The 26,989-nt window shown below is 40.4% G+C and overlaps 2 protein-coding genes across 20 annotated transcripts in view; one reads left to right on the top strand and one right to left on the bottom strand.

Annotated features, from left to right (window-relative positions):
• Window positions 1-1,279: 1,279 nt before the first annotated feature.
• On the top strand, window positions 1,280-11,049 carry LOC143371944 (transmembrane protein 47). 11 transcript variants are annotated; one of them, XM_076817680.1, is made up of 6 exons: window positions 1,280-1,576; window positions 2,489-2,549; window positions 5,349-5,535; window positions 5,609-5,758; window positions 6,037-6,099; window positions 6,175-11,049. In XM_076817680.1, exons 2-6 carry the CDS (start codon window positions 2,499-2,501, stop codon window positions 6,405-6,407), a joined length of 684 nt encoding a protein of 227 aa, XP_076673795.1. In that variant the 5' UTR covers window positions 1,280-1,576; window positions 2,489-2,498; the 3' UTR covers window positions 6,408-11,049. The 11 variants fall into 11 exon arrangements, with proteins under 11 accessions (XP_076673795.1, XP_076673813.1, XP_076673838.1 ...); XM_076817698.1 differs by lacking the exon at window positions 1,280-1,576 and adding an exon at window positions 1,618-1,636; XM_076817723.1 differs by lacking the exon at window positions 1,280-1,576 and adding an exon at window positions 1,643-1,867 and having other exon boundaries at window positions 6,193-11,049.
• A 116-nt stretch (window positions 11,050-11,165) lies between these two features.
• LOC143371577 (rho guanine nucleotide exchange factor 10) overlaps window positions 11,166-26,989 on the bottom strand; it is a 77,391-nt gene continuing 61,567 nt past the window's right edge. For all 9 annotated transcript variants that reach the window (XM_076816879.1, XM_076816898.1, XM_076816903.1 and 6 more), the window contains 10 exons: window positions 19,917-20,130; window positions 19,284-19,521; window positions 17,722-17,904; window positions 17,319-17,615; window positions 17,150-17,242; window positions 16,850-17,074; window positions 16,611-16,772; window positions 15,952-16,158; window positions 15,547-15,861; window positions 11,166-15,144 (listed from right to left, as the gene is read on the bottom strand). In XM_076816879.1, the coding sequence (XP_076672994.1) occupies window positions 13,273-15,144; window positions 15,547-15,861; window positions 15,952-16,158; window positions 16,611-16,772; window positions 16,850-17,074; window positions 17,150-17,242; window positions 17,319-17,615; window positions 17,722-17,904; window positions 19,284-19,521; window positions 19,917-20,130 (3,806 nt within the window). In that variant the 3' untranslated portion in view covers window positions 11,166-13,272. The remainder of the gene's footprint in view (window positions 15,145-15,546; window positions 15,862-15,951; window positions 16,159-16,610; window positions 16,773-16,849; window positions 17,075-17,149; window positions 17,243-17,318; window positions 17,616-17,721; window positions 17,905-19,283; window positions 19,522-19,916; window positions 20,131-26,989) is intronic.

Raw genomic sequence — 26,989 nt, 5'->3', positions numbered from 1 at the left:
ACATACAGTCGTCTAGAAATGTACGTTATCTCGGATAACTGGGCACTGTATATTGCTCGTGTAATTTATACTGTAATGAGTTACAAATTGGTATTGATTTAAGTCAGTTTTAAGTTTCGCGTGGCTCCATGAATCGTTGTTGAAAATTCCTGATCGATGTTTTTTGTTCCGTGAATGTGTAAGAAAGCTTTGGCAGCAATTATAGCTTTATAGGCAGTAATTTTATAATTGAGAATAGAATCGTTAGCAATTAAAAGTAATTAGGTGGTACTTAAGCAACTTTACGGTTAACATTCCGCTTAAAATGTATAATTAATTTCGATACACGCGTTTCACAAGAATGCGAGGTGTAATTTAAAGTAAAGCAGCCAGGTATTTCGTTGGAAGATGCTCGAAACGCTGTAAATTCTAACATCGTTCGAAATTTAAGTAACCATAGTACGGATATCCTGTTTCTGGTGGTTGTAAAAGAATTCTTATCGTTACTTATCACTCGTCAAAGCCTCAACACTTTTTTACAGTTTTCTAGATGGTATACGCAAGATTCCCGAATAAAGTAACAAGAAACAATTTACGCATCTGTTTATCTACTTTATACTAAGCGTTTAAGATTTTAACGGATTTCGCTGAAGGTTATATTATATACAAAAATAGGATCAACATTGACATTAACGAGCTTACGTAATTTTATAATACTAGCAGTCGGCACATCGGTTATGTATACCAACAATATTTATACCCCCATCGCAAGTGTATCGAATGCGCAGGAAAAAGTCATTAACATTCTGTCGGAAGTTGTACGTTTTTGTATGCCCTTCGTTTGCATGAATTCGAAAACCTTATGCATACGAATAAACATAGGTATGCAAAACCGAACCGTGCATACATGAAATTCAAATGTATGGTGTGGAATCGTGTAATGTGGTCGCTTGGAGAAGCGTTGCGTGGTGTTGACGTCATTCAGTGACGTCATCGCCGTATTTATATCCATGCACATATGTTCCCCATGTTCTAAGCTAAGCTATTTTTTTCTAACATTTTCTTTCAAACCTTCCTACAATCTCCCTGCTTCAACGTTTCCCTCTAATTCTTGCCACACCAAATTTTCTTGAAACCAGCAGAATACAGTTTCATATATGTAATGTAATTCTTACTTTTCCTTACGATCGCTTAAAGAACGATCACTTTTCTGCTACTCGAATGCAACTTTTACCTACGCCACCTCTTTCTTTAATATATACAGGAATTCATAGATTTAAATTAGATTACAAATGCGGGTTATAAGTTTCCTGTATTGGAAACTTAAACCGTGGAAGATTGTTGCCCAAACATACGCGGACTTCAAAAAAAGAAGTTCAAGTCTCATTGACCCATGTCACGCGCGTAAACGGTGGCAGATAAGAGTCCGCGGAGAACAATGCTCGCGTTGTTAATGGATAAAATAAAATAATGCCAACTTCGCGATTCCAATCCCGGGATCACTTTCCATTGGGCGCAACGTGCTCGACGAGCGCAGCGAGTAGTTGCGCTTTATTCGTCGAATGGGCAAACCCGTGAAATACCAATCAGTGCCGAGGTTAGAAGTATCTCCGCGGCGGGGACCAATAAGAGCGCTCGTCATTTACCAGCATTTCGAGTGATTATTCATTGACTCGGATCTGCATTTTCTCGTTGTATGATGCGGGCTAGTAGTACGCGAGTATATAGCGAGCATATCATTGAAACCTGTTGTTGACATTCCCAGTGACATAACCCTTCGGGCCGAGTCGCGCTGCTGTTTACGTATACCCGGGCTCGCGTTGTAGTCAGACCGATAGAATATTAGAGTACAGATTGATAAGGTTCCAAAGCGAACGTATCAGTCATCGTAAGTGCATTGTTTCGTTCAGAGTAATCATTCGGGAGCTGTTCCCGCGGCCGATGTCGCGATTGCGGGGGTGAAAACGAAAAACGCTTCGTACGATCGGGCGCATTAGTTGCATCGGGTGTGACTAATCCCTAGTTGATGACTCGCACGGGCAATGAAATTCTCGCGATGCCACGCAGGTTCTTTCTCGGCTGCGAAACCTGCGCGATGCGTGTTTCTAGCGATTCGGTAGCCTCCGTTGGATATTAACAAACTGCGACAAGTAACAGGACAGAATATTTCGTACATTCCGTTAGGAGTACTTCTCGACTGTTCGCTATTAATGCTACGATATTGTTTTACACAGGAACTTACAGTATGAGTATGATTTTGTTTCGAGCCACCAAAGAATTTCTGCGACTCATGTAGAAACTATGGAATAAACATTGTTAGCGGAAGCAACAGCTCGATGACCTTTTTATTCTGGCATCACATTTAACATGACTATCTACACGTTTTCATGCTTCTTTGTTCTTTTTAGATAGCCATTTTATTCAGTTACCCTAGCTATACGTTTAGTTTACTGATATCGTTACTTTCTCTCGTTTTGTTGTTATGAATTTGTTTCTATTCTTATTACAGCTGAACAACAATGCCACAAACCACCACCATTGAAACAATCACTATTACTAGGCCACTGAAGGTAAGCTTTGATTTATGGCTTAACGTTTTGCGCCCAGTAATCGCTTCTTCTTAATTTGCTCCAACGATGTTACTTTACAGTATTTTTCTTTGACACCAGTGTTCGAAAGCTCTGCTTTGTGAATTTCAACACATTGCGAACCAGTTGCAAAAAAAACTCACACCTACTTTTCTGTTTATTTGCCTTACTCATACGTTCAATGTGTATCCTTGAAAGTCAGCTGTTCGCGAAGAAAGAATGTGCGATCCACGATAGTAGAACACTCGGGATTAAATCTTGAGGGAGCCGAGTGGAATGGATAAAAATATCCTCAATGTAAATTCAATAACATTCATTAGGTGACTATGAAGATTTATTTGAAGAATAAAATCCAGCTTTCTTTTCTTTTCACTAAGCTCTTGAATTACTTCACAAGGGAAGATCCGGAACCTGAAATTCAAAAAATTCTGAAACTTTGTGAATATGTAGGGAATTTCCTCCTGATTACAACGCAATTTTTGTTTGCTGCCCAAATTCACTCGAAAGGGGTGAAATTAACCCCTGAAAATTCGACTACTTTGAGATTTTGTGCTATAACTCGCGAATTATGAAAGATAGGAAAAAAGTTTCCAGACAAAAGTTACTTATTTTAATTAGATCTATCATTTGGTAAAAAAATTATTTTACAGTTCACGAGTTATAACACAAAATCGGAAAGTGACCGGATTTTCGGGGGTCAATTACACCCCCTTAGAGTAAATTTGGGCAGCAAACAAAAATTGTGTTGTAATCAGGAAGGAATTCCCTACATATTCGCAAAGTTTCAGAATTTTTTGAATTTCTGGGTTCGGGATGATCCTTTGTCAGTCGTGGTTACAGTAATCTACTTTTTTCTTTTTCTTTGGGGAATGTGCCACTGATCCACAATGTGTTAAAATATCTTTGACAGAACAGTGAGTATCACAGACAAGGGTGTTAAAGTTTTTGAGAAACATAAATCCAAGAAAACAGTATACAGTCGCATCGGAAAGTAAGTTGACACTCTTTAAAATTGCATAACTTTTTTAAAATTTGTCCAAACGACTTGAGTTTTTTTTTAGAAGCTAGCGGAATTAGTTTTCTAGGTGACGTGTTTCGTCGTTTTGATAAAAAATTGCAACTGGTCGGAATTGCGATGAAAATAGTGAAGGTCGTTTTTTTTTCAAATTTTTTTCTGACGAAAAAAACGACCTTCACTATTTTCATCGCAATTCCGACCAGTTGCAATTTTTTATCAAAACGACGAAACACGTCACCTAGAAAACTAATTCCGCTAGCTTCTAAAAAAAAACTCAAGTCGTTTGGACAAATTTTAAAAAAGTTATGTGATTTTAAAGAGTGTCAACTTACTTTCCGATGCGACTGTATTTACCAGTACCCTCCAAAACTTAAATCACTAAATACTCTATCTTCTGCTTCCAAGCTCCTCAAAACTTCAAACTCCTCTAGAAGCGAATATAAATAGTAAAGCAACCTAACTGTATATAGCCGAGTCCACTTGAGAATCAAATCAAGATATGAAAATATAAATATCAATTACTTCTCCCACGACAGAAACGCCGGAATATTATCAAAAAAAAAATAGCGATGAAAACGGTAGCGCATCGGTGACGCGCTAGGCGAGCCATAGTTTCCATAAATGGAGCGCATCCGTCTCAAGTTTCGTCTGTACTAAAAAGCACCCTCTATCATGTACGCGCACTGCGCCACGACCTTTAATGGGCGCAGCCTCCCTGGAACCCAATTACTCCCCCAACCTCGGACAGAGGGACTCTGTCCCCGGTTGACCTCGCCGAGCGACGCGAATCTTTCGAGACTTTCGGTGGATATCGATAGGGGAACGGGAATATATTCGGCGCCAGCGGTCTCGTTCGCGTAACGTTCACAGCGGGATGTGAATACCGCTCCTCGAGTCGCGGGCGAAAATGCTCCGCGAGCTTGATCCATGTTTACCCCGAAGGTGTTCGGCCGTTCGTAAAGAACGTGCGTCCTCGGACGATCTCTAAATGCTTCCTTGCCGTCTATCGAGGGTGATCCGTGGAAAAGTGTACGATGTCCCGTAAATGGTGCTCGCCGAAGAGACCGAAGCAAGCGTGAAAAATAAAGTTCGAAACGGTTTTAACTGGACACTAGGGGTTCCCAGTTCTGCCCGTTTGGACTGATCTTGAAAGTGTACCGTCGATCTACGATGATCATGTATACAGTCGCGGAGGATCACATGGGCGATACCGAGATCGCACAGGTATAACCGAGACACGCTACTCAGAGAATTTGTAGCGACAGTGGCAGGGATGCTTCCTTATCCGCAATTATTTAATATCATTTCTATATTTTTTTCCGCGGTTTCGCTGACTTTCGAATATTGCCTTCGTCGACTGCTGTCTATAAGCGAACCTCGTAGCAGTGGGGTAGTCAGTTTCGACGAAAACTTCTTTTGCTAAATCGCGTGGTAAAATACGCAGGGGTGTGTCTAAGCTCGTGTGCTTGGTAGTTTAAGTAGAACCTTCTATTCGTGCGGGTGCATATTATTTAGAAAAATAATTACTAGGTTCGCTGGACAAGTAGATATCTTCGAAAGGCGATCCCACTGTTGCGATCCCTCTTTTTTAGAACGTAGTAAAAGATTTTACCCACAGCGAAGTAGATCTTCCTTTTATTTGCGCAATGAGAGAAAACTGATTTTGGAATGACGAAAGGGGCGACGTTAGGATCTATATGTTCACAGACTTCCCTTCGCAAACCGATGGTCTCGCGAACATTTATTGTATTCTTGATTCGCAGGTGATAGCGTTCATATGCGGGGTGATAGTAATATTGTTGATGATAATGGGCCTGGCTTCCACTGACTGGCTAATGGCGTTAGGGTGGAGGCAAGGCTTATTTGCGCATTGCATCGACGAGGAGGCACCGACGCCTCTGCCGTTCAATATGCCAGATCCACCAGGGTGTTACCAAGCCAGAGACGTTGGTACGGCAGACTTCTATCTCCAATAATCTGTTTAAAGCTACGATCTTTCGCTGACCTTTCGTCCTTTCCGCAGCCTATATAAAAGCAGCTGCTGCTTTGTGCGTGGTCTGTTTATTAACGGACATTGCCGCAACCATTCTCACGGGTCTCGGTTTGAGATCACAGGACAATCGTGATAAGCATAAATATTACAGATTCGCAGTCTTCTGCATGGGATTCGCACGTGAGTATGATTGTTCGAAGCAAACGTGCGTGCATTAGCGCACCTCTTGTAACATACTAGCTTTATTACTCGGCTTCGCTCGAAATTTAGATTCTGATTTTATAAAAAAATTTTTTAGTTTCTTTTATGAAAATGGTCACATTCACCTGGATTACTCAGGCCTAATGAGCTGAAGCACATTTCGTAATCCTAGAGTTTATCGTTGGAAAGTTTTTAGGCGACAAACATATAGAAGCTTTCTGCTTTATTTATTAAGATTCGTTGTCTCCTTTTTTCAGTGGTATCGCTTCTGATAGCATTAGTGATATATCCTGTGTGCTTCACCACGGAGCTTAATCTTGGTAAGTTACCAGTTCTACGAATCTAAGTTCTAGGGGATAAACAGTGTTATTTTAAGGCACAGCCATTGTCCATAGGAACAAATTCTTTCGCAGGGAATCGACCCATGTGGGAATTCGGTTGGGCGTACGGAGTAGGATGGGGCGCAGCTATATTCTTGTTCGGCGGAGCAGTATTGTTGTTATGCGATAAGGAGAGCGAAGAGATCTATTACAAAGAGAGAAAGATCGTGCGCGACGATATCGGTGGCGGAGGCTCTATGATTGGTATGGGTCATCACGGTGGACGAAGTGGGACGCAATTAGCCTAGTGGCATTGCTCCCTGCCCGACGTTGTTCTCTAGGTGATTAATTCCTTGTTTTTCTGTCCTCACAGTTTGATACATTCGTAAACAAAAGAAACGTACACACGTGTAAGAGTGAATGGTTTTTATATGTAATCTACTTGTTACACCAGCATGTATTGGACTTAACTATCACTTTGATACAAGATGTACGAAGCATCTTTACCAATCCGTCACTGGACGTTTGACGAAAAAGTGTTTGGGACTTGATTCATTGGTTACCAATTTCCAGCTTCTCATAGCAACATTTCGGGACCATTGCTACTTTTAGTTTACCATAATTACTATGATTTATGTGTATTATACAACTACAAATATTTTTTATATTGTATATTTACATTAATTTTTAAATTTACCAATTAACTTTCGATACCATCGCAAGTGGTAGCATTGACGCTGCGTTTCTTGTCTGTGGAAAATCAATTGATAACGAGGCCGCATTTACTGTTACTATCTAAGTCAGGACATGATGGCAACTAACTTCCTTCTGATTAATCAATTTCACAGTAATTAAAATGATGGTTTTGACGCTTCTTTGCTCTTGGGAGTTCTAACAAAAATGTCACTAACGCGCAGCTAAAAAATATATGAGCAATTCGTATTGTAGGACAAAAAACACTGCCTTCTTTAGTCAAATAACAAATCGCTAACTATTACGTTTATTTCTTTGCGTAAGACTCACTGCTTCGATTTCTGTTACTATTTATTACGTTTTTGGTATATTACCTATACGTAGCGTGTACATATACATATGTATATTAGGTGTTAGTAATTTATTGCTCGCTTTCATTTAGTTTCTTGTTTCCCTATCGAAAGTGATATTTGCTTTAATGAGATGATTTATATTGTAGCGTTTACCAGTATTCTTTTCGGTATAACATTGCGAGAGGGTAATATAATTTACACTTCCACATATCCTGCAATCTTGGCCAAAAATCTTTGTAAATGACATATCGTGTGATTATATACACGCACAGAATTATATAAACGAAACTGCGAACGTTCCAGTAAAACTTATCTTGGGTGTCGAAAAGAAAAAGAAGTGGGGTCGGGCACACTTTGTCGATCATTACGAATAACCGTCATCTCGATGATTTTTTATATCTTTGGAGATAGAATCATTTCATTTCGTCGATTCAAATAGTCGCAGAGTTGCGCCAAGTAATTGATTTTTCGTGTAATTAGAAACTAATGACTAAATCATTATTCTTCGCGATACACCAAGTATAATATTTTTACATTTATGCGCGCGAATTCGAAAGTCTTCCTTTCTTACGGAAACGTAAGTGTCTTCTATTAATGTACGAAACATGCAGATGCTACCTCCGGTAAATTTTGCTTTCTCGAGTGCGATCGTTTTGGAGTTACGAATAGAAATCGACGGGAAATTCCATTTCCCGTAATTCTTCCATACCGATGAAATATGATTTGATATAGTTTTACAAGCGACCAACTCAGTTGCGTCCCCTCCACACCTCTCATCGTAAGACTAAGATGTTTTAACCTGGGATCGGAAAAGTTCTAGAACTCTCGGTTTTAAAAAAAAATTCTTTTGGGACTTATATGTTTCGTTTAAGAAAATATCTGTATATAATATACAATATAATTTTTATTGAAAGAAATATTACCCTTAAGGTGCGATTTCATGCTGACGCTCGACACCCGTTTTGAGCGTCAAAACCAGTCACGTGACGGTCCACGGGACTTTCAGCATCAAGTTCACTCTGACTTGCTCTGACTCGCTCGTTCGTTGGTTGAGCGTCGGTCACGTGATTGGTTTTGATGCTCAAAACGAGTGTCGACGCTGAAAGTCCCGTGGACCGAGCACGTGGCTGGTTTTGACGCTCAAAACGAGCGTCGAGCGTTAGCATAAAATCGCACCTTTAGGAACTTCTTTAAAAAGTGTTCTCGCGAAACAGATATTTTAGAATCTATATAATAAAAGTTCCATGGGAACAAGTTATTTTAGAACATTTATTAAAAAAGGTTCCATAAGATAAAGGAAGGTAATAAACTATTAGGTACTAGTTTTATTTAACAATATATCATATTGTTCATGTTTATTTAATAAAAGGTATGAAAATCATAATATAAGTAATTAATAGTTTCATACGAAGTATTGAATAGAAAAGAGAACTTCTCAAGACTAATACCTAAGTAATATTATTTTATAACTTACATGAACCAAAATACTTAAGAATTCTATAATATCTACGTAGAAATTATCTACGTAGGCAAATATTAGAAATAAATAAAACATTCGGGATATCAATGTAACTGTAATAATTATCTATTATTGTTGTAGTACTATTTATCGAATAGTATTCAGAATTTGTCACAAAGATTGAGAACTTTTTTAATATCGATGAGCAAAATATCTGTTCCTCTAATAGAAAATTTTTTATTTTTATATTTCATAAGTCTCATTCCAACTAAAACATTTATTTTCAAGAACTTTTACTTCATCGGTTCCTGTGGGAACCTATAATGTGAGAACATTTTTAAAGAAGTTCCACGGTCCATGTTCCAAATAGAACCTACTGAAAAGTCCCAGAACTCTTTCGAACCCTGGTTTCAAATGTTCAGTTGCGCGGGATATTTATTTTACGAGTTACGTTAGTAATAAACAGCAACGTGTTTCTTTAAGGCAGCTCGAACGACTGACGCTATAAGATTATTTATCCTTCGTTGACATGTAACTCGACGTTCGAGAACGATTGTACAAATTAAAACGTGTGCGAGGGCTGGTACGAGTCTGATAGTTTCCCAGTAATTTCAATACGTTTCACTATCAAGAATAAAATTTGGCACGTGTCGTCGAGCATAATCTTACCAAATTAACAGTGAATGAGACGTGCATGCGATGCGAGAGCCGACGTATGTACGCGTTATGAAGTTTGTGACGATACTTTGAGTATTACGACAGGCGAGAAAGCCGACACCGCAAATTCATTGAGCATAGCTGGACAAAGATACAATTATTCTAGCAGTATTATGTATTCCATAGTGACTCTTGATCGGTAACCGTTTCTTCCATCTTCTTTTCCGTTCGGATCAAATGGATGTCTATAATTTGTACCCATTGTGTGTAGGGAGAAGTTTCTGATTTCCCCATAAGTCGAGTACATTTTAAGTTGAACAGAGCACGAAATATTTAAGTGTGCTACGGAATAGAGGCAGCTCGGGCAGGTATTATCTATTATGTTATCTGCATTACATACGTGTACGTATATGTGTATATAGGTATTTTATAAATACATGTAATAGAACGATACAAGGGCAGTTATCGCGATACTCTAACGGGAACTCTAAAGGAAATCACCGATAACATATTGTACTTCGCGTAACGCGGCAGATCAATCATGCTTTCTAAGAATGGGGGGGGGGTTAACGTTAAATCTAAGATTTTTACAGTGGGTTTGATTTTTTGTCGAACACTGTCGATTTGCGCCTTTCGATTTTGATATGATACTTTTAACAAAATAGAGTATTGCCTAAGACTAAGTGTAACCGAGTATCGAGATACGTTAAGAAGGAACACAAGCAGACCGTTGATATGTTAATTAAGAGGTTTATAATATACAAGAAGTGTCCATGCAATGATACAAAGGGCATCTCGATTGCAGAACGAAGACAGTAAGACTCGCATTCTGTTTGTACACGTCTTTAGTGTTTTAAACTAAGAGAACAAATAGCGACGCATTGTAGTTAACATTGTTAGAACGCCGACGGCGGCGCTCGTTGAGAAATGAATAAGGCTGAGACTGAAATTTGAAAACGCCAGGTCGCGGCGAGAAGGTATCCAGCTTTTAAGCAGAGTGGCATAATTACCAATCCAGAGATGTATACTACTGTATCGATCGGTTATGTAACTGTTACAAGCTCGTATTTCTGTGTTAGAGTTGCAATGTAGATAACAGTTCATCATTTTCTACTCTATTATTACAGATCATATATGCAATAAGAATTTACGAGGAAACAGATAAGGCGATTGTGTAATTAAGCGAATATAGATATAATGTAGAGTTAATAGAGCACCATACCAGAGTAAAAAAAAAATATTACAGTTATTTGTTACCTGTATGCAGCCTCGAATAAGAAGCAAATTCTCTGTCGTCTATATCAAAGGGGGAAAGAAAAGGATGGTCACCCGAGGCCAGATGATGGAGAATTTGTTCTCTTTTTTGTTAGAGCTGTTTCTACGATGGTTACTCCCTAATTTGTACATTGTAATAAAACATTATATACCGGAAGGTTCGAAGGGGAGCCTTCGACGATTATTTGCAACGGAAGAAATTGCAGCTTAGAGAATTCATTGTATGCGGCGAGATTCAACTTCGATTACACTGGCAAAGTAGAGGAACGTAATTTACTCGATAACTTATAAACATTTCGTATTGTATAGCACACATATCGTACTTATTCATGCATATCGTAGTAGGTGTCATAAAAGGTACACAGCAAAGGAACTGTAAATTCGTTTCCCTCGTCAAAAAAAATTGCAAAGGTGATATCAGTAGAAATGATACGAAGAAAAATTATTTATGCGCCATATTAAAGTGTAAACATATCGTAATATTGTACAAAGAATAAACTGTATACATGGAAACTAGCTTGCGCTTCGTACGAACCCCATTGCAGGATTAAAAAATCGTAGAAGAGAAAAAAAAAACAGAAGGCTTGCGCTTAAAAAATAAACGGTGGAGGAGATTGAAGGACCTCTCGTTCGCTTTTAAATAATTATTAATATTCAGCAATATAGCGATACAAAGAGTGAAAATTATTAAAGAGGCTTTCAGAATGCTGTTAACGTAACAAAATTCTCGGACTCGTATATTTATATATAACAATGACACAAAGGCGTCGCGCGACTTTTAAGTAATAAATACATGTGCGCGCGCGCGCGCCGCTGTGTAATGTGTGCGTGTACGTCTAAAGAAAGTATTGCTGAACAATATTATATTCCACGACGTGTATCATTCGGTATAAATACAAAATAAGATTACATATGTATATATATTCATATAAATCTAAACAAAAAAAAAAGGTAGTGTACAAAATATAAATCTATCCAGGATTCATGTCGATATAAAAAATTAATTTCCTCGGAAAATATATACATGTACACGCAGACTTTCGCTCGTCCATGCCGAATAGCGGGAAACTTAACAGCACATTTGCGACAAAAAACTACGATATATACCTCTCTCACTGGGTAACTGATATAAACTCTTCATTCTCCCCTTTTAACCCATCGTCCTCGATCGCACATCTATCACAACGTTAAAGAGCAAAGACACATTCCGTCATCGATCATAGATCTTCGTTCGTTCATGTCTTTTCCCTCCCTTCCTTCCACCTCCCTTTTTTCCCGGAGAAAACCCTTATATCGCGTTTGGCAGTAAAATACATATATATCAAAAATGTTCTTCAACGTGCTAACGCCTATAAAAGATATAAAATATCTTGCGCGCCCTCACGAAATGCCGCTAAACACCAACATGATCGTCATCGTCATCCGGCATTAAAGTACAGCAGCGATGAGATTTCTTCTTTTCATAAAGCATCAAAAACTAAACTTCAAACTTTTAATTTGCATCCTCTCTCCTTTATTCTATCAAAGGCAAAACCAAACGTGCGTTCAACGGAACATACATACGCATTTCGATCCTATTATTCCCTTTTTTCTTTCCCCCTTTCGTTACATCGACGCGAGAAAATTTAAAAAAAAAAAAAACAGAAAAGAAAAGATAATAATGTTTGATATTGTCAGAGATTCTTCGCAATGCCTCGAGGCTAACGCATCAAATGAATAAATCAGAGGCGCTGCTCTGCGTTCTGTTTGTTTCCCCGTATAAAAAGAGGGGGTCTTGTAAACTTTCGCAACAACAATTCGAGACGAAAAATGAGAGAAGCGCGAGACGCTTAAAAGTTCCATCGTTCCCTGAACCTCGGCGCGGAACGTCCTGCGTATGTAAAGCGTGGATAACGTTTCACATTTATATCTAACACACGTGGAACCCCACCGAGCGAATAAAACTCGGGAAATCGCACTTCGAACCAGTGGTATTCGCATTCCGTTTCAGTTTCCTACGGTTTAATCGCAAATTAGTAACATCAAATTCTTTTAAGAGGAACTTCGAATTTATATAGGCCTGATCCACCGAAACACGATATCCCAACGGAGTACCACTGCTTCGAGTTATCCTTGCGCAACTTGAAATGCAACATTTATTAAAATACACGTTCGAAAATCAACCAGCTCTTCCCCCTCAATTACAATCCTAGGCACCCGAGCCAACTCATTCCGACTCGTCTACCCTTAAACTTGCGCAAGAAGATCGCGTCCGAAGCGACTGAACGGTTCGTACAAGCGTACACGGGGAACGCAGTCCAAACAGAGAAAGGAAATAAGATCGTCCACTACAAAGTTGAAAGCGTGTGTTATAAAATAGAAAAAAGAACGCCTGTCTTCAGAGAGCTACGCGGGAGCTACGTCTTGGGGCACGTTCGACAGTCAAGGACAATCGAGTCGATGACTCTCAGCGTTCCAACATAGCGATCAATAATAACAGTTCATTAACGAACGCTCGCAGAAAGAAAAACACCGCGCTAATTAACCAACGAATCCTTATCCAAGTTTCCTTACATATTTAAAACGGATACATATATATATCTATATATATATATATATATCAGTTCGACGGGTACTTTTTGGTCCTATTCGCCGACGTTACGAGAAACGTTTACCGTAGCCGGCCCGAAAACAAGGTATTTAACATGTCTATCCATACTGACGCAGGCGTAACGGCGTGCCTAGCGTAACTGAGTATCATAATTTCATCTCCCACAGCACGATGTGGGCATCGTTGCTGTTGGGGTCTTTGAACGTGTAACCTGATTTAGAGGCCTTCTCGGTGGCAGACTGAGCGTTCGGTTGCCTCCAGTTTATGTAACCCCGGCCGCCCATCAGGGTCAGTACAGTTCGTTTAGGCTGCTCTATCTGCTGCAGGGTCTTATTGATCTTCTTCCCGTTAGGCTTCAGATTCTTGGACGTCGGGATCGTCTCTGGGGTTGACTGTGCTATGCTGCTGTTGGCAGCCGAGGCGTCGTAGGGGCCGTTTCTGCTGGCCGTGCTGCTGTTGCGGGACAGCTTGCCGGTTTTCAGCGAGAGATTCTCCTCGGAGCCGGAGGACATGTACAGGGAGCTGGCGTGAGAGTCCACCGACCAATTCGACAGGTCCAGGGACCTGGGCCGGGTGATCTTCATCTTGAGCCTACGGTCTAACGTGCTAACTTTATTTGGTATGGCAGCCAGCTCCGGGTCGCTTCTCCTCAGTGACTCGTAAATCGGGTCGACGCCGGAGCTGGTCTCGTTCTCGTAGTCCTTGACGTACATCAGCTCCCCGTACAAGCCGTAAACGTCGCAGTTCTCGCCGGAGCTCTGCGACCCGGACATCGAGCTGGAGAGAAATCCGCCGCCGGAGCCGAGCCCCCTTGGCAGTGTCTTGGACCCTCTGTACTCGTACTCCTTGCTCCGTTTCCGTCTGAGCATCACCGGGCTGCCGGCCAGTTGTTGCTTTAACTTTATGATGCTGCTCGACATGGAGGAGTCTAAGCTCGCCCGGTCCCTGCTGCTTCTACTGTTCTCGGTCTCCTTGGTTCTCAGCTGCACGCTCTCCTCGTCGTGGATCTCCTCGGTAGCGCAGTTCATCATGTTCTTCGGGTTTTGTATGGCTAGCAAGAAGGTGATGGGTCCGAAGTGAGCGTGGTAGGAGATGTTCACTCTACCGCTGATGATGGGCACTCCCTCTAGTCTTGGCAGGGGAATGGTCAGGCTGATGCCCACGTTTGTGCCAACCCAGAGGAGACCCTTGCACGCCAGAAGCGCCGTCACCGTCACCGTGGTTTGATTGTTGTTCAAGTTGTCGCCGCATGAGTTCGAGGCGTTGCCGGATCTGGTTACTCTCAGCACGTTGGACGCTATGTTGATGTCCTGCAGATGCTTGAACGTCTCCGTATGATAGAGGCAGACGGTGCTAGAATTCTTCAGTGCGACCCAGAGCCCCACACCGGAGTGTGCCATTAGCTTCACGCTGCCAACGTGCTCGTGCTGAGCGCTGAAGCTCTTGGTGATGTCGCCCGTTACACCGTTAAGTACCCAGACCTTCTTACCGCAGGCAGCGTACACGGATGCGTTGATCGGCATCAAACAGGAGACTGGCTCGCTGCCCAGGGATATTATGAACGGATCTCTGAGGTTCCAAGTGCCGTCCAGTTGCCTTCTGAACAGCAGGAGCAGACCGATGCCCAGCGCGACGAACACGTTGTCGCAGTGGTGCTTGATCTGTATCACCGGGCCTGCTACGGAATAGTTGCCGAGCTCCTCTTGCTTCTCGGGCTCCGAGGCGGCGTAGATGATGATCTTCCGCGAATCGGTGCCCATCCACACCAGATCGCCAGCGAGGGACAGTGGATCGGTAGAGGAGCCCTTCACGAACTCTATAGCACCCACTCTGGTCTCTACTAGGTCGAACGCCGTGATCTGCTTCAACGAAGTCGCGGATGCTGTCGTTGACTGGCCGAACACTGTCACGTGACTGGATATACCGTCACCTGTACATATCCACAGGTAACTCTGACTTCTACCGCGGCGCCTGGTGGGGCGTGGGTTCTGAGTCGTGTAATAACAGCCGCAACGTACCTGCAAATGATTCAGGTGTTTAATTAGATGAGACTGGAGGTATGGAAGGGAAGCATAAGAGCATAAGAGAGAAAGATAACGAAGGTAAAAGTAGAAAAGGCTAGGGGAGGAAATAAAACAGTGCTCCGCAACCGGTGTGCCACGAGACGATGCTAAGTGGGTTGCAGCGCAATGCCTCCGAGAGGAGAAAAAGCACAAGATTTTTTTTTGCATAAGGTTTTTCATAAATAAATGTAATTTCTGTGTATGTATACATTTTGTATATTTTTGCTTGTGGTCTACCGCGGAATTCTGGGAAGGGCCAGGAAATTTATTTGATGATTATTCGAATAAGCATTGAAATAAAATTCTTTGCGAAGAGATGAAAATATTAGTATAAATATTTACTATCAACTGTCTTACTTCTGTCTGATGTTGCGAGTGATAGACCTGTTGCGAGCTAACGAACAGCGGCATTTTCGTGGATGGTCTTTGCTCTTGTTCAGGTACTTCCCACGAGGGCGAATTATTCGGGTCTAAAGCTAGCTGCGCTAGCCTGAGCTCAGTTATCCAGTCTTTCTTCACGAGGGGATTCTCGGTCTGGAACGTGTACATCTGACCCTGCTTCGTCACCAATTGCAAGCAACAGCTGTCCGCCCAAACCATGTCCTCGTCCTTCTGTTGTATCGAAAGTTGTATGGACTGAAGAATTTGCTTGGTCTTCTCCAACGTCATCCCCTTTAAATTATACAGACACATTTGTATATTTATATAAAATCAAAGTATCCACGGCACATTCGACTGACGAGCATTAAACTTTAATCTCACCTCGTATTTACCCTTCAGCTGCGCTACCAGATCACTTATCCTAGACATGACCTCGTAATCGTGCATAAGATCGTTCATCTCCACGCAAAGGTTATCCGCGCCCGCCTGTCCGCATTCACCGCTTTTGTCAGACTTCAGGCTGCCACCTTTGTTCAGACCAGCGGTCAGCAAACGACTTAACGTTGGCGAAGTACTAGTATCCTGAATCTGAATGAACATATACAATTCGATACCATTGTTTCTCATTTGTTGCTGCTTGTTATCCGCGCTATAACTTGCCACGATTTAAGCCGGGAATCCACCGGGGAGTTAAGCTAAGCCATGCGATGCTATGTTTTAACTTAGCTTTTGGTGGAAACGGTTCCATAAGAATGTATTGCAGCTAATTTTTTTAAAACGTGGCATAGCATGGCATAGCATAGCATAGCATAGAATAGCATAGCATAGCATAGCATAGCATAGCATAGCATAGCATAGCTTAGCATAGCATAGCATAGCATAGCCTTAGCATAGCATAGCATAGCATAGCATAGCATAGCATAGCCTTAGCATAGCATAGCATAGCATAGCATAGCATAGCATAGCATAGCATAGCCTAGCATAGCATAGCGTTGCATAGCTTAGCTTCTCGGCTTTACTGTCAAGTTTCTTTAACATACCTCGATATCTGACACAGGATACGTCCACTTTAAAGTCAGCCTTTCGCTGCCACTGAAATCCTCCGCGGACCTTGGGGTCACAGAGACGCACACTACAAGGTCATTCAGCAGGAGCAACCTTCGCCTTTTCGACTTCGTTATCATACCATTTTGATTAAACTCCTGCGAAAATTGATGGTAATACGCATATTACGTGTACATTGTTCTTCTCCTTGCTTTCTTGGGAACTGCACACTTACCAATTGCGTCACGTTATCTTCCCTTATGAGGTATCTAGACGAGGACGACAGAGGCCGGTGAGACAGCTTTCCAGACACGTGTCTCAGCATCTCTTTAAACGCCTGGAACTGCTCCGCCTCCCGTTTCCTCTCGTTCAACATTTCCGCCAAGCTCTCTAATTGTGTAAGCGCTAATTGCAACGACATTCGATCGTGGTGTCCTTGCGGCGTGTGTTTCAATAAGTCCTAACGAAAGTTTACGGTCATTCCACCGCGCATCATTCTCGAGGGGGATTTAATACGGAAGCTCGTAGCACTTACTTGTAAAAATAGTATGAACTGAGGAAACCTCTGGACCGGTTTAACCATCAAACCGAAGAAGGACAATCTGTCGTGCGCGCTTATCTGCTTGACCTGAAGCATAATCGAAGCGATTGTAGGATAAGATCGTTAGAAAAGTGTTAGAAAGGTAAACGGCGGTGTGACGCACCTTGAAAAAGTCAGCGAGCGCGGTCTTTCTTTTCGATTCCTGTTTAGCCAAATCCATAGCTACTGAAAAATTATTTATAAATCCACTATAAATGTCAAGAACGATTGCTTTGCTGAAACTTGCTACAAACACGTCGCCTAACTTTTCGTCTTTGTCCCATGAGCGCACGCACTCCGCTAGTGCGATTCTGAACAACGTATGGCATTGCAGTATCTCGGGCAATCTATGGAACAACGTCGCTATTTTCGCCTGACTCAATATAGGCGGCGAGGACTCCTCCAAAGGCTTCTTGTAATCCTGAAACGGAAAGTGTATTTTCAACGGGCACTCGGACTCGCCGAGACGCAGTAGGATGAATAGGACTGAGGCGCGCGCGCGCTGTTCGGGCTGGTTGGGTACGCACGTTCACTAGCCTCTGTAGCGTCGACACGTAACTGTTCTCGGAGTGTACGATAGCGGCTACTATGTGTCGACGTTTCAACTGCTGAGGAGTTAAATTCGGAGGTGTCGGCGGCAGAGCGGGAGGAGTTTGCCGGCGTTGCTGCATGCACTGGAACTGCACCATTGCGCTGTTCTCCTCTTCCACCTAAAAACAGATGCAGGCGTCTCGTTAAACTCTGCGTAATCCATTGCATATCTTGCCTTATATCATGCGCATAAAAAAGGGGAGGGGGAGCGACAATTGAGGGCCTTGCAGCAAGAGGGGTGCAACGCCATTCTTTTATAGGTTTTGAATTATGACGTGTAATATACGTAAAAGAAATTTCCATATCGTTTGGTGTATGGTTGATGCAAATCCGATTACAAATGAGGGATTTATTGCAAATAAAAGTAAAAATATTAATATTAATAATAGAAATATTAATATTAGAATTAATATTAATAATAGAAATATTAATATTAGAATTAATATTAATAACAGAAATATTAATATTAGAATTAATATTAATAACAGAAATATTAATATTAGGATTAATATTAATAACAGAAATATTAATATTAGGATTAATATTAATAACAGAAATATTAATATTAGAATTAATATTAATAACAGAAATATTAATATTAGAATTAATATTAATAACAGAAATATTATTAGGATTAATATTAATAACAGAAATATTAATATTAGAATTAATATTAATAACAGAAATATTAATATTAGAATTAATATTAATAACAGAAATATTAATATTAGAATTAATATTAATAACAGAAATATTAATATTAGGATTAATATTAATAACAGAAATATTAATATTAGAATTAATATTAATAACAGAAATATTAATATTAGAATTAATATTAATAACAGAAATATTATTAGGATTAATATTAATAACAGAAATATTAATATTAGAATTAATATTAATAACAGAAATATTAATATTAGAATTAATAATAATAATTAATATTAATATTTCTATTAAATAATTCTAATATTAATATTTCTAGTATTAATATTAGAATTAGGATTAATATTAATATTTTTATTATAGAATATTTCATGCCAAAAATATAACTAAAAACTTATCAACTCAAAACTACTGCTTATTCTGTGAAAATATATACTTTTCAATTAGTGTCCTCTTTTCAATATTAAATCAAAGCAATCATTTTATAAACAATTTTTTTTAATTTACTCGAAGTTGGTAAAGATGGAGATCTCAAGGTCCTCAATTTTCATTATCCCAGGGAACAATAACGACTACATAGTTATCGTTGGAGACTTCATCCCGGATCAAACACTATCAGTATTATTTCTTGAAGTGGATAAGAATTTTAAATCATACAAAGATCAGGGTCTGACGCAAGAGCTTATTCTAAGGAGTGTCTCGATGCGATTACAGTTTACACTGTGCAATGTATCAATGAATCAATCCAATGTGCAGTGAAGCTGCCAGCTGTCCAAGGGTTAAAACAGAAGGGTGTAACTGGTCCCTAGCACTCCGTAAAGGTAATTACTTCGCAGAGCTGCGGCATCTGCGGCGCCTTGATAGGACTCGTAAGGGACACAGTGTCCGACGAGTCCACGTCGTACTGTTGCGTCGATCCTCTTCGAATGCTGAACCATCTGGACAGCCTTCCATGGTTCCCGGGTGAATCCAATGGGTCGGCATTGTTCACTCGCATATTCTGCGACCTCCACTTGTCGCAGAGCGTCCTTGCCTTGTGCAGCGTGTTCCTCAATTGGTAATTACTTCTGCAACGAGTGGAAACGTTGTATACCGATTAATTCACGCTGCCCATCATGCACGCTACATTTAGGGTTGCCACATTTCTTACAGAAAAATAACGTAAATTTGCTTTCGTTGAGTGCATGTAAAAAATAAACTACGCTCGAAAGAACTAAAAGTATATTTTGATCTTACTAGTTTTTATTTCTCGCAAACATATTTTTTTATTGCATTTAGCATTACGGAGCACCTTTTTAACATTTTTAAATAACTCGATGGCATTATTGCACTCAACATTCATATTAAAAAATATAAATAATTCGTTCGTTATTAAATTAAGGATGCTTTATTTTCAAGTATGAGTGGCAACTCTAGCTGCGTTTACGAAGTCTGTAAATTAAGGGACACCGTCCACGCTTACTTAATACTGATATTACTCTTCTCGCTCTCGTCGTCGGAGGAGAGGTCATGGTCCGACGCAGAGCACCAGGAGTCCTCGCTTCTGGCCGACTGCGTGGAGGTGTTGGACCTGGTCGCCTCCAAGGACGGGTGGTGCTGCCTGTGCGTTTGCCCGACAGTTTCCATTTTCGTCGGTCCTACGTCATCCCATGATCTGCACCTTGAACGTGGTTCATCTGAAACCGAGCGACACACACGCTATTTTGAAACGTAATTCCGACGGTCGAGCGCCGCTGTGAGACGTGCAACGCGAGAAGGAACTCCCTTCATCCTGGCTGATCCGATTCCTTTGACGCGCGGATCAGATGCTGGCTGGTCGGGTTCAAGGGGGTGGCATTCTGTTTACTGCTGGCGGTATGAATTTCAGTGGATGCACCCGGCCACCCTTTCGAGTGGGAGTCACGCTGAGAGGTAGACGTGGGGGTAACCGAGTGTTGCGGTGGGGATAAGGGATTGGTGTAGTGGGGGTAGCGCCTAGGTGATCTTGAGTGGCCAATTGATTTTGTTTGAACTGTCGGGAGGAGTAATGAAGTAGAGTAACTTAGATGATCTTGGAACGTAACAGGATGTGCTTGAATCTTGTACGTGTACTTGGGGGAAATGATGGCAGTACTTATGAGTAGAAATCATGAGTGGGATCAATTTATGAGTAGAATTCAAGAGTGGAGTTAACTTATGGGTAGATCTCGGGACTGGAATCAAACTATGAGTAGAACCAACTTATGAGTAGATTCAACTTATGAGTAGAACCAGCATATAAGTAGCATCAACTTACAAGTAGAACCAACTTATGAGTAGATTCAACTTATGAGTAGAACCAACTTATGAGTAGAACTCTCGAGTGGAGTTAACTTATGAGTAGTATTCGCGAGTGGAATCAACTTATGAGTGGAACTCACGAGTGGAATCAACATATGAGTGCAAACCACTCATGAGTAGAACTCACGAGTGGAATTAACATATGAGTGCAAACCACTTATGAGTAGAACTCACGAGTGGAATTAACTTATGAGTAGAACTCACGAGTGGAATTAACTTATGAGTAGAACTCACGAGTGAAATCAACATATGAGTGCAAACCACTTATGAGTAGAACTCACGAGTGGAATTAACTTATAAGTAGAACTCACGAGTGGAATTAACTTATGAGTAGAACTCACGAGTGAAATCAACATATGAGTGCAAACCACTTATGAGTAGAACTCACGAGTGGAATTAACTTATAAGTAGAACTCACGAGTGGAATTAACTTATGAGTAGAACTCACGAGTGAAATCAACATATGAGTGCAAATCACTCGTGAGTAGAACTCACGAGTGGAATTAACTTATGAGTAGAACTCACGAGTGGAATTAACTTATGAGTAGAACTCACGAGTGAAATCAACATATGAGTGCAAACCACTTATGAGTAGAACTCACGAGTGGAATTAACTTATAAGTAGAACTCACGAGTGGAATTAACTTATGAGTAGAACTCACGAGTGAAATCAACATATGAGTGCAAATCACTCGTGAGTAGCACTCACGAGTGGAATCAACTAATGAGTAGAACTCACGAGTAGAATCGGATCAAAAGAAAATACGAATTCCGTACACGTAGCTTAATAACAAAAATACCTTTTTTTAATTCCTAGCACGCATTTTCTCACATATCTTTCTATCTAGAGACGCGAAGTACATGTTCAACACACACCCTGTACATATGTCGACTGTCCTTACTTGAATTTACGATACTTCCAGCTTTGGAAAGTTGAAATAAACACGAACAATTTTATTCTTCATGAATAAAGTATTCACTCGAATTCATGAACCAGGAACGAGGAAGCCAAAGCAGTAAGAAAGTGATTACTCCTCGAAGCTTCAACATTACACAGGCATCAGTGTTGCGATCTGTCGTAAACTAGTAGGTACAAGTTTCGTAACAACAGCGTTCAACACTAAACAGTCTGCCCGAGATCAACTCATTACCATACGCCTTAACACGACTGTATTTCTGTTAAACGCGTGACGACAGCCTCTATTTATACGTCGTGTGTCAATCAGTTCATGATTCGATCACCCTCCATTTCTTTTATTTATCCATGAAATCATTGCCAGCGTCCGTGTTTCGACCAAAAGAGAAGACTCGTTGCATCTAATTTCTAGCGTGCTATCTTCCTCTCTCCCCCGTTCAAAGCCAGTGACGATCGATTGGATGTGTTCGAGATCGTTTCGCAACGTTGACGTCTTTCGAAGTGCACAAACGTCACCGCGCAAGCGATTTCCCAACGAGAACTTCCTACTTGCAGCTTCCTCCGAGTGTTTCCTATCACCTTCGCCATGAAAAATCTATAAACTCGGAATAAACACGTTTCGAAGCAATGCGAGCTGAGATAACTTGTACTGGAACGAGTCACGATCTTCGAAGTCAAACTGGGCATTGTCAAACTCTTCCATTCGTCGCCAGTTCAACTTTATAGCTCGACTTAGGCTCACCGAGGAGTGTTCTATCGCTCCATATTTAACCCCTTTAACTCTATGAACTCATACATTCGCACAGGCGAAACGCTGGCTACGGACTAAGGACCTGTAAATACATGTGTCTGGGTGAAACTGTGCACCGTGGACTATGGACCCATGTACGAGCTTGATACCAGTAAAAAAGTTTACTATTCACGCTGTACCACGGCGAGCACTGTGCTTTGTAGAAATGTAACGAGTAACGTGGGACCCACTCTGATGGTGTAAAGTAGGGGTGGATTCGAAGGTAATTTTTAAATTCTCGAAACTCGAATCCGAAACTCTCGAAATTTGAAGTGATGATTCTGTTTTGTAAATGGAATGTCATGCTTTGGGAACTGAGGTGAACAAAATCTTTGCATAAATCTCTATTGACCAGTTAATTGAATAAAAAGAATATCAGAGTCTCATATTTCGATATTTTTGCGAAGATATAGTCTATAAATTTTCAGGAAACATTCATGACATATCAAACACTGAAAATAATTTTTTTTTATCTTTTCCGCATATTAAGGTATACGCTCCCCGTTAAATGTTAAAAAAAATAGTCCTCGAAAATAAAAATTCCATTTTTTTGTTCGCCTTCATAAATAAAAAGTGTTCTAGAAGCATTTAAACTTTCAAAATTTGAGGGAGTTTTTTTTTTTAGTTTTTCGGATTTTTTTCGAAAACCGTTTGTCGCACGAGAAAAAGTAATAGAAAATAAAAGATACTCCTTGTCCGGATCTACAACTTTTGTTTGACATACTTTTTTATTTAATCAATAACTTGGAGGATATTATATAAAATCGACTTCGCCAGCTGTTAAGTAATGATTTAAATGTTTAAGGGCCCAGGGGTGCCCATTCCCTTTATCCGATCGAGCTCAAACTTTACCCGATTTTTTTTTTAATTATTTGGAACTATTCTGGTGGGTGCCCCGAAGAAAATCTTGAAAAATTTTTTTAGCAAGAGTAAATAAGAGCCACCTTATTATTCATTAATTTTATAATTTTCCTTATCTGGCTTTCGAGTTTCGAATCACGAAAAAGTGCAAAGTTTTGAGAAACCCATCCCTAGTATAAGGTATAACCACTGTGTCCACTATTTTTCCCATTTCTGATTCGTCACCAATTACAAGAATTATATTTCTAACACGCTGAATGGTCCTAAAATTTAAATATCCAAAAAGTATGCCGACTACGTCCCTGGAGTCCTGACTCAAAGCAAGGCACTCAAAGGCCCCACCAACTTCCCCTTCCCCTTGCTGCTTTTAAATCACTAATCTAAGACCCTAGACTCGACCCACAATGTACATAATCTTGTGCAAAAGTATTCGTAGCTGAAAGGATTGAAAAGAAGGTAAGAATGTCCTTCGTTATACTAAAGATCATGAGCTTCAACTAGGCTTCAAAGATGCCCTTCACATTCCCCAAATAAAAGCCTCAGACCTTTTTCCAAAACACTAATATACTTCTACTAGAATAGCAATTTAATTACTGCTGTAAAAAAATCACGTCCAATTTTAAAAGAACTACACACTGGTGAGCTTAGACTTTTAAGAACAATGGCCCCGAGAAGGAATTCTCGTTGCATTTTATATGGATGGTTCAGAAGCCAATTAGTGTAACTTAACCAACTTTCTCTGAAAATGAGTTACGTAGTTCAAACACCCGTTTATTGTTAAACCGTTCGGTTAATAAATGAATTAAGTCGCTACCTTACTATTCTTAAGGAATAAATAGCGGTGCTTATATTGATCGCGGAATTACTAGGCAAAATTATTCAACAGAGACACAGCTTAAATCTCGGTTTTAATGCTAATGGACTTACACTGATTGGCTTGAGAACCCTCCACGTGTAGTTTCAACGTTTGGGTCCGAGACAAGTCGAAACGGAGCAGGGAGTGTTTAATGAGCCACCCTGTATGGAGAATGCAAGGCGGGGGGGCCGTTCGTCCATTCTGAACGTCGTTTATGAGGTTTGCGTGGTTCAGCGTCCGCCCGCGGCCGTCGCCTGGCAAATCGTTCCGAGTTAAAACACTCGGCCGGTTCCCACGTTTCGGAGACAAACTCAGACAATGGTCAGCGTTTACCTACTCCCTTGGCTACTCTGCCATGCAGCACTCGATTCTCACACTCACGCTGCTCATTCTAATAAGCCACCGTTTCTGCGGTATAGTATTACAGCTGGAGGAGAGGTACAGCGAGGTCGCGAAATCGGTGGCGCGTTGAAGTACATATATATTTCGAGCATCGGCAGAAATTAGCAGAGGTATGAGAAGAATGGCCCGAAGGTTTAATTAGAGCTGCTACAGTACAGATTTGTTTTGAAAGAAGATGATGGTTTGGGACCGAACGTCGCCTTCTTTCAAGACAAGGGGCATTTTTAAGCGACTTCAAAAAGAAAGAGGTTCCTCAGTTCGAGGTGAGTGTATGCATGTATGTTGCACGTATTATTTTTGTCCGCGAATTTCTCGGGAACTACTGAACCGATTTTGGTGAAACTTGTTGCATTTAGTTTGGCTTCGATCAACTTAGGTCGTGGAAAAAGAATTATCAAAATCGGTCCAGTAGTTTTGAAGTTACGCCAAAAAATAAGGAATCTGTTTCATTATAATACGGGCGACCGAAAAACAGAGCGAGACAAAATATCAACGTCGTCTGTCTCGTACCATCTTGCGCTCGCCATTGATAAGAAAGGAGCGAGAAGGATCGCTCGGAATATGTCCCCTCTACGTTGTAATATTATATTATAATATATATTGTATATCATGTTATATTTGTATTATAATATAATACATATATATATGTATTATATATTATATTATTTAAACAAATGTAGTTATATAACTTAAATAACTAAAAAGTACAAAATAAAAAAATTTAAAAAAAAAAAAAAATTTAAAAAAAAATTAAAATCGACTTAAAAAAATAAAAAAAGCGCTAAAAAGTAAAAAATAATTTTGTTCCTTATTTAATCTACGACATTATTATTTTCCGTAATCGTTAATTTAGGTAGTTGACCATTTGGTTCCGTCAACTACCTAAATGAACGATTACAGAAAATAATGTGTAATCAACTACACAATTACAATTTTAATCCTAATTTGTAAGTTGTAATTAGATTACATTTTTCCCAGCTCTGGCTAGGACTTACCTCATTTCGAGTCAGAAACCCCGAGACAATACTGTACTTAAGAAAATATAGCGAGGTGGTAAATTGAACCATCAATCGATGACACAGACTGATGTAGCTATTCCGATCGAGGCTTCGTGTCCTTAGCTTCTCACATTTCTGTCAATTTGAAGCTCAGATACTGAAGCAACTATACATCATTCGCTGCCGGCGTTGGATGCTTTAATTTACGACCTCGATACAAATTTCCCAGCCACTACACGTTTCCATCGATCGCAGTATCATACGGCGAACTTTCCAACAGAACGGAATTACGATACAGTGGATACTCTGGTTAATTGGGCCACGCTGAGGGGGGACCATTTCGCTCAAACCCGCCGGCACGATTGCACAGAATTTTGGAGTTACTGTCACGTGTGGATTTCGTTCTGGATTGCTTGTTCTGAATAGATGGCTGCGCATCGCACAGATCGCTCTAGTAAGAGAAGTTGAAGGAAATGGGATTGTTGCGCTCAAGAAGTTTCCATGGGAAGGATTGGTTTCTGTTCTCGAAAGGTTGTTTCGAATGCATGGACCTTTCTCTGAACAGATAGCTCGAGAAACAGGGATTGGGAACTACGGTGGAATGAAATTCGACTGTTCCACTTGAAGGATCCTCTGGGAGGCGCTACCTAGTTCTTGGTCTTCGAGACACCTAGTAAATGCTTGCTTGCGATCAAACCTTTGTTCAATGAACAGCAGCTGTGATTTATACCGGCTTGGAAACGGCAAGTTTAATGTTTGAAGTTTGTTATGTTAGGCCTGAAGGATTTTCTTGAGGGTTATTAGTTTTCTTAAGCTGCGTTCGAAATAAACGGCTGGCCTGGCCAACACTTTCGCTTATTTCAATTAGAGGCAGTAGACGATTAGGTTTTCCATTTTCTATTATATAAAACACGCAGAGGCGTGACCAGGATTTCATTCGGGGAGGTGAAGAAAATAGTGAAACCGAATTTTGAATTTAGGTACGTAGTTAGGAATCAATAGGGTAAAGGCAGGTAATATGGACTTCACTTCGTGAAATTTCGATGAAGAAATAACGAACTCTTCAGGCAAGCGTGTATACTAGATCCCTAGACAGAATAGGCGATGATACTGACAATTCAGCATCAGTCGGGCATCAATTATTCAAAGAGAAACGTTCATATTTTTCGTGGGGTGTAAAAGAAACTGAAAAGTGCATCAAACAGTTAAATACTGTAGCGAAGGTATGTTACGAAGTATTGTTTTGATATAATTTAGCATTAAATATGCGTGTTCTTGATTATTCAACAATAGTTTACCAATAAAGTTACTTTCTTCTTACAAGGAAACATATCGAACCCGAAAATTCTGATTGTAATGAAACTCCGTACGATTGTAGAGCATGTCGGAGTAT

The sequence above is a fragment of the Andrena cerasifolii genome, chromosome 1 (assembly GCF_050908995.1).
Source record: "Andrena cerasifolii isolate SP2316 chromosome 1, iyAndCera1_principal, whole genome shotgun sequence".
In the NCBI taxonomy this organism is placed as follows: Eukaryota; Metazoa; Arthropoda; class Insecta; order Hymenoptera; family Andrenidae; genus Andrena; species Andrena cerasifolii.
Note: the sequence above shows the minus strand (reverse complement) of the source record. Positions and strands in the feature narration are given on the sequence as shown.

Excerpts from the sequence above, each read along its gene's own strand:
- LOC143371944 (XM_076817641.1), top strand. The coding sequence starts at position 4,756 with ATGATCATGTATACAGTCGCGGAGGATCACATGGGCGATACCGAGATC. Across the intron at positions 4,810-5,348 it reads GCGATACCGAGATCGCACAG|GTGATAGCGTTCATATGCGG; the intron begins GTATAACCGAGA and ends CTTGATTCGCAG. Across the intron at positions 5,536-5,608 it reads TTACCAAGCCAGAGACGTTG|CCTATATAAAAGCAGCTGCT; the intron begins GTACGGCAGACT and ends TCCTTTCCGCAG.